The sequence below is a fragment of the Montipora foliosa genome, chromosome 7, assembly GCF_036669935.1.
Source record: "Montipora foliosa isolate CH-2021 chromosome 7, ASM3666993v2, whole genome shotgun sequence".
Classification (NCBI taxonomy): Eukaryota; Metazoa; Cnidaria; class Anthozoa; order Scleractinia; family Acroporidae; genus Montipora; species Montipora foliosa.
In genome coordinates, this window is record NC_090875.1 from 21,533,946 (window position 1) to 21,541,445 (window position 7,500).

At 43.5% G+C, this 7,500-nt stretch overlaps 1 protein-coding gene across 1 annotated transcript in view; it reads right to left on the reverse strand.

The window, feature by feature from the left end:
• Positions 1 to 3,095: 3,095 nt before the first annotated feature.
• LOC138011326 (uncharacterized) overlaps positions 3,096 to 7,500 on the reverse strand; it is a 12,647-nt gene continuing 8,242 nt past the window's right edge. Inside the window, exons 6-9 of the mRNA XM_068858291.1 lie at positions 7,496 to 7,500; positions 6,786 to 6,869; positions 5,206 to 5,415; positions 3,096 to 3,676 (exon numbers count right to left, since the gene is read on the reverse strand). The exon at positions 7,496 to 7,500 is cut by the window's right edge and continues 93 nt beyond it. Of these exons, the coding sequence (XP_068714392.1) occupies positions 3,236 to 3,676; positions 5,206 to 5,415; positions 6,786 to 6,869; positions 7,496 to 7,500 (740 nt within the window). The 3' untranslated portion in view covers positions 3,096 to 3,235. The remainder of the gene's footprint in view (positions 3,677 to 5,205; positions 5,416 to 6,785; positions 6,870 to 7,495) is intronic.

Consider the following 7,500-nt stretch of genomic DNA (forward strand, 5'->3'; position numbering starts at 1 on the left):
GGTCATAAAAAAGTTAAGTAAGGATTAGAAGCACTCAGTAGTTTTTCTCGATTAAAAACGATATATGTCATTTGCTATTTCGTAAAGGCATTATCAATTGGTACCATGTCGGAAACATTCTTCTGGCCTGTCACGCAATCCTTCCTCCCGCACAGAACGTTCGTTTGGAAGGAAAGAAATCTTGCATGACGATCTGTAAAATGTCTGCTGTAGGTTGGGGAGGGTACGTTCATTCTCGTCCCCAGAGTCCGCTATTCTTTTGGTCAGCGCCAAGAGCGCGGATGGAAAATATACGCGCACTAGCGGTAATCATGTTGTAATCGTTGACGACCGTTATTGTTTCAAATTTCTGAGAATACGCAGAAGAGACAGAAGTGCGTGATTCGCTACTTTGGCTGTGGCCAGAGTCCGCGTTCTCGGTGCTGACCAAAAGAAAAGCGGGCTCTGGGAACGAGAATTGGGTACGTCGGTACGTTCTATCTCGTTTTTAGAGTCATCCTTCCCTTCACCAGCGGTCGGGAAAAAAAGTGACTCTGGTCAAATCCAAATAAGGCCTTATTTGATTGGCTGTTGAAACACGGTTTCATTTCCTTCCATTTTCAAATTCTAAACTCAAAATTGTTATTTTTTCTGTACTTTTATCTTCACGAGTTCGAAGATGATCCAGAAATAAATCTTATCACAACTTACCCGTTCCTTAACGTTCTTGTTTTTGAAAATCGGGATCCCATCACTGATGGGCTCCTGTGAAAATTCCCGAATTGTCACTTGCGTGACACCAGATACTAAAATCTGTTTTGATTTTAAAATGTCTCTCGTTATTTTTGATTCTCAACCTCGTTCCCAGGGTCTACTCCGTTTTCAAGATGGCGGTCCGAACCGCCATCTTGAAAACGGAGTAGACCCTGGGAACGAGGTTGTTTGATTCTCTGCAATTTAAACGGTTCAAGTGTGTTAGGTCTCGTGAGTGAAAAGTAAAAGCTACTCATGGCAAGGTGAACTCCAAATGTTTTGTTGATTTCTAACCACCTCCCCGCACGCACGCGCAGCGATTCAACCTGAGCCATAGTTTTTCTGCTACCGGTTTTGGATGATTCCAGAGCCTCCAGGGCCCGTTCCGCTGGACAAGGATAACGGAGGCTCTGGGAACGAGATTGGGGTACGTTCCGAAGAATTAGAATGTTTGCGCAAGTGTTGACCAAATATTTGAGCGATCATATACTATGATCACCCTTGGCAGTGAGGGAGAGAAATGTCGACAATAATTTAATAATGATTTATTCATTTCTATCGCGCCAGCTACATTAAAATATGATCGCTATAGATCATATCGGATAGATCTCTCTTATACTCGCGACAAGTTCTGAGATAAAGAGCAATAAGTACTTGACATGCCGTTACGTAGTCTCCCATGCCATCAGCGTTATCTCCATTTTTCAGTCACCCTGCTATCGCCTGAATGTATCTAAAATTTTATCCACGAAACGAGAAAGCATTGCCCTGCGACAATAATCTGAATCTTGACGAATCTTTCATCACGGGACAAAAATCATTTAAGCTAAATGACTATAAATGACTACAAAGACCCACGAGTTCCCCAATATATTCCCTTAAACATACTTTTGAGAGATGACTGGATTTCATTTACACAGATAATTTAAGTACGCCATTTTTTAAGTTAAGGCAATTTTCACTTGCGTGTAGAAATACCTTTGTGTTTTTTCTCTCGGTTTTGCACGGCTCATTTTTGTGATTGGCTTTAAAACAACTCGCGACACATTGTCAATCAATCAGAAGCGCCTTGCCGCGCTTTGCAGCGGTTGCATTTATATGCAATAGTCTGTATCTGCCAGGTCTGGCCAATATTGGCCAATATAGTTATCATCTCTCACTTTGACCTCTAACACTGAAGTCTGAAAGATAATCCAAAATTTCCCGCTAGCAGAGGTCTCTTTTCTTTTTGTGTTGGCTGGGCTGACGAGTACGTACAGGTAAACAGACCTCTGCCATTGGTCGAAACTCACTTTTTACCACAATTGCCTGTAATCTCGCAACCTGATTGGCTAATTTGCCGTTGTCGATGAGAGTCTAGACAACGCTGTACGCGTCATGCTCGCGTCATTTTGTCACGCAGTGTAATAGCCAATCAGGAGGGCTCATTTTGGGAAATAAACCAATCATACTGCGAGAAAGTTATAATAGACAAAGCTTGCTCTTTCTTTGAGTCATGATTTCGGTCACGCTCTAAAATAAAAACTTTCTTTAGCGTTGAATATTGGGGTAAAAAACAAATCGAGATTGGTTCAGCGTTGTCTGTACTCTTATCGACAACGATATTCGCACTCGGCTGCGCCTCGTGAGTCTACAACATTTTGACCACTGTGATGATGAATATCGTTGTCGATAAGAGTACAGACAACGCTGAACCACTTTCGATTTGTTAATTGATCCAACCGCCGTCACAACCTTGGGCGGCACCCTTCAAACCGCATGCCCCATGATATGTTTGCTGATCGTTACTTGAGCCCACTGTGTCCCGCGCATCCCTTTACAGTAATTCCGCTGTTGTTAAGTGAGCCCACACAACCTGAAGTATCACGTGAGGATTCGGTCGCAAAGAAACGGCCACGTGAGTTTCGACCCATGGCAGGGGTCTCCTTTTCCGTACTCGTCAGCTCAGCGAACGCAAAAAAAGAGACACCTCTTTTAGCAGGGAAAATCCAAACAAGATAGTCGCCGCGATTCTGTTGTGCTTCACCTCACACAACAGATGCGAGATCCAGTCTTTTTGAGATCAGTGCATTGTGAACATAGGCTCTATGGACCAGTTCAGTGTTTTCACGGTTGGACTAGAACCAGCACGAAAAAGTTCCCCACGCTGGGTTCAAATCCAACCGTGACGATACAAAACTGGCCCGCTTTTTTTAGCCTGCATAACAGTTTCTTATTTAGCCGAGCGCGAAGCCCGAGACGAGGGGAAGAGAAAAACAACTTCGTCTCGCGCTTCGCGCTCGGCTAAATAAGCATCTGTTATGCAGGTTAGCTTTTTTAAGCTTCGAGTCCTAAGCAAACGTTCTTCAATTTTTCACACAGTCACATCGAAGCCGGATCGAGGAGCAGGTTCACGATCCCTGACTTTATCTGTTTTCCTTCAATGTCTTCAGTAGCGCATTTACTGCGTGACACGCGTGACACAGGGGAGTATGCAGACGAAGCTGGCTGAAACCCGATTTCACTACATTTTCCAAATCTTTCCCTTCCCAAAAAGAAAGTCACCGCTGCCAGGGGCTCGAAGGGACTTGTGATTGTACTCTAACAGAGCGCTTATGCTTAGTGGTTCCCAACGTTTATTTTGATTCTTCTTCTCTTCCCTTGCACTCATACAACTAGCAGGCGCTGAGAGAGTTCCCCTGGTGTTGGTCCTTCGTAAAAGCCCTTTGTTTACAGGTGCCATACTTGAGGAGCATCCAGGGGCGTTATGCCGCTTGCTGAACTCTCCCTCACAAGTTGCCATTTCTTCTGTGAGAAAGGTAATTTTCTCTCCCCCAGCGACGACATCTTGCAGTGATTCAGGTTCAGACGTGCCCTCCCGTGGGGAAGGGGGTAAGGAGACGTCTTTCTTCTCTCCATCCGTGCTTGTTAAAGCGAAGACTGGTAACGGCGAAAGGTCCTGCTTCTACAATGGAAGCATGTATAAAACAGGGAGCTCTTACCATGTGAGTGGAATGTTGAATGATATTTTGTCGAAGGGACTAAGCATGTTGCGCTCACGGAAATCAAACAAGAAGTGGGTGTAACGTTGGTCTAAATAAACCACAGTATGGGTGGTTTTCAGTCACGTTTCGTCATCGCTGCCATATTAGGGAGCTTTAGCAACGACAACGGCGACGTTAACGAGAACGTCACAAATTTGCATATTTAGTGGCCAAAGAGAATAGCTTTGCACGCTCTGCACGTGCGTTTTTCATTTTTGTCTATTTCCTCGCCGTCGTCAGCAAAACAACAACGTGAAATGATCAAATTTGAGGTTTTATGAAGGACGTCAGCATTTGAAGATAATTTTTCATTTTCTCCCCTAAATAAAGCCCCGCTTATAACATTTTCATTCCTGAGGGACTGCCATACCTTTCTCACATTTAAAACACTTGGAATAGTCGTGAAGTGATTACAATAATGAGAATTTATCTTTTGTGATGACGTTCTCGTTGCCGTTCCCTTCGTCTTTGCTAAAGCTCCCTATTGGTGGACGAGAACATAAGATCTGTCATTTGCACCAGCAATTGTTCATTACAGCATTGATATCTGTGTCTCTAGAGATAAGTTGCAAACCACCTATATTACGATGGTAAATCAAATATGCAATCGCGCGCTTTTTCGGAAAGCCTCGGAACTGTTCGGCCCTATTTCGGTAAGATAATTTCCTACATATCTTAAACACAAAGTCCTTTCCAGGTTTAATCATAGTTACTGTGATTGAAGAGCAGCTGAGCTGCAAAAACTTGCACCTTCCTTCTCTTCGAAAAAAGTCAAAAGATCACATGTTCTACAATGTGCGTACAACTTATAAGAGCGATTGTAACTCCTATACGCATGCTCAAGACGTGGCACGAAAAAAAATATTCCTCTCTTTGGATATTCGAGTTTCAGAAACTAGGACGCCTGGGCAACAGATATGTCACTTCAGAATATACCTATGTGCTCTCTTGGGTATATCGCGAAGATTCTATCTTTTTCAAGTTGTACAATATGGGAGAAGTGTCCTACAACTGGCTTGTACGGACTCTTTTGAAGAAAAGAAAGAGAAGGGAAGGTTCACGTTTTTTGTCAAAACTTTCAATTTGGCTTACAGTCATGGTTGCTTTGCAGAGTACAACAAAAAACATCTCATGAAATTATAACTTTCTGGCGTTCAAGCGTCGTTGCAGTAACCGTAGTCATGTCTTTGGCCGAATTAAAAATGACTGTTGGTATTTTATCTTATTAACTTTGCCAGTCAAGCTGGCAGAGCGCCACAACAGCTTGCGCCAATTACTGTGGCCCCGAAGAAGAGGGCAAGAACTGTACAATATGCATGCCGCACGTGCAGAGCGAGAACCCGCACATGCAGGTCCACGTGCAATTGCATGAGGCAACATAAGGTTTGAGCACCTGCACGTGAAACATCACGTTTGAGTGAATGGATGTAACGAAATTTTAACTACCCACCTCAGGCATCTCTAGTATTTGATGAGGGTTGTATCTCAGGGGTCGACTCACTGTTCCCTCAGAGGGCTCCCCTGAGTCCGCAGTCTTGACCAATAGTTTGGTTTTGTCTCGATTCATATGAGCTACTCGGAACATCAGATCCAAGCGATGGCGGGTTAGCTTGATATCTTGAATTAACTGGCTTTCACTGATGCGATCTTCCTCAAAAACCTGTCGTATAAGAGCAGGGAGGCGCAGTGGCCTCGTGGTTAGTTCGGTCGACTCCGGATCGAGTGGTCCGGGTTCGGGTCCTGGCCGCGGACATTGTGTTGTGTTCTTGGGCAAGACATTTTACTCTCACAGTGCCTCTCTTTACCAAGGTGTATAAATGGGTACCGGCGAATCTAGTGCTGGGGGTAATCCTGCGATGGACTGGCATCCCATCCAGGGGGAGTAGAAATACTCCTAATCGCTTCATGCTACAGAAGCCGGAGATAAGCGCCGGCTTTATGGGCCTAAAAGGATGGTAGGAGACTTAACCTATAAGAGCAGACAGAAGCTCGTGACCTTGAAACGTTTAACTCTGGCTCAGATCTGAGGTTTTTTTAGTTTAAAAATTTCCTTACTTGGATCACGTTAACGTAACTCGTGCATTTGCCCGCGCGTCCAGCTTCGATCTTATTTTGCTCCATATTCGGGCGTAAAGTTGGTGTCCTAAAACCCCCAGCTTTATTCCAAGGAAAAGAGTTGCAAGTTACACAGTTTTAAGGTCATGTGCTTCTGGAGCAGATAAAATCCTACCGGGTTCATATTTGGAAGTTGTTAGTATTATAAAACGTTAACTAGTTTGCCCTCAGATGTTGAAGAACTTGGGGCAGCCAAAAAGGTAGAATTAGGAAGCCACATGGTCCGGTTATTTTGTAAACCTCTTTTTCCTGATAGAGATAGTGATAATTATTGCCAGAAGCTCATGACTTGAAGCTTACAACATATCATTGAAGTATCTCTCTGTTGAACTTTTAATCTATATCTATGCGTTTTCCATCGATCGGTAAAAATGTTTTTTGTGTTCTAAGATTTTTCTGGTCTTTGCTGAACGTTTCCTAAAGGGAAAAGTGATCCTCGCACGTATCTGTTTAAACAGGCCATATTCCCTTGTTTCGATTGGGACAGCCGTAGCACTGTCGTCTTCGACCGTTCTTTAGGGAGCTTAAGATCTAAGACGACGACGTCGACGAAAACGCCACAAAACAATGATATCATTAGTTAAAAGAGCATAAATAATCGTGCTGCACGTGCAGCACAGATTTTAGCTCATGTTTTTGCGGTTCTCTGCATGATGACGACGTGAAATCACTAAATTTTAGGTTTTGACGACAACGTGAGAATGTAACAGAGAATCTTTCATTCTCTATTTTCAGTCTGAAACCGCTCGTACCAATTTATTTTTAGGATACTTCGCCCACAATGTACGACGTGAACGAGATGGACCAATCGCGAAAGACTTTTACTAGAGCAAAGTTCTATTTTGAGGTGACGTTTTCGTCGACGTCGCCGTCGTAGATCTTAAGGTTGCCGAGCATTTATCAACTACAACTTACATCGTCGCCCACTTTACAGAAGCTCCGCCGTACTGTGGGGAGATTATTGTGAAGGCATTCCCGAAGAAAAGCAGTGTATGCTTTCTGAATGATGAAAATAAAAATAAAGATGAACGTAATTAGAAATAACAAGGCAATGACTCTGAGGGCCTCTCCCTATGGTGCCAGACAAAGTGCCCCACACACAACTAACAGCCCCTTCTCTCCCCTCCCCCTTCACTTCTTTTTCTCTTTTTTACTTTTAGCGGTAATAACTGGGCAAGTGAAAGAGGCAACTGACTAATGGGCTTTAGAACTAACAAGTATAGTATTGTGAAAATTCGCGGTGAAAAAGCCAAACTAAAAAGAGTCAGGAATTGCACAACACCACGAGCTCTTAACAACAGGGTTTTCACAGATGGTGGTTTGTCTAGGTACACATTTCTCACTGTGCATGCTCTGCAAAAGTATAAGCAGCTTGAGCCAACAGCGGACTCAAGTTTCGCAATCTACAGGTTTAAATAGAGTGGTGTAAACTTAGCTGCTCTCGTGAGCTGGATATTATTTGGGACTATAACAGATTCCATTGTTTTTGGTCTAAGTCACTGTTTCTTTTCTTCCGTCTTGTTTTCGTTTTGGGAAGCAAATCAGTCACATTGCACCACAAGCGAGCTGTTACATGATGTGAATGATAAGGGGTTTACCGACGCAATTTGCGTTCGAACACGCACCTTGA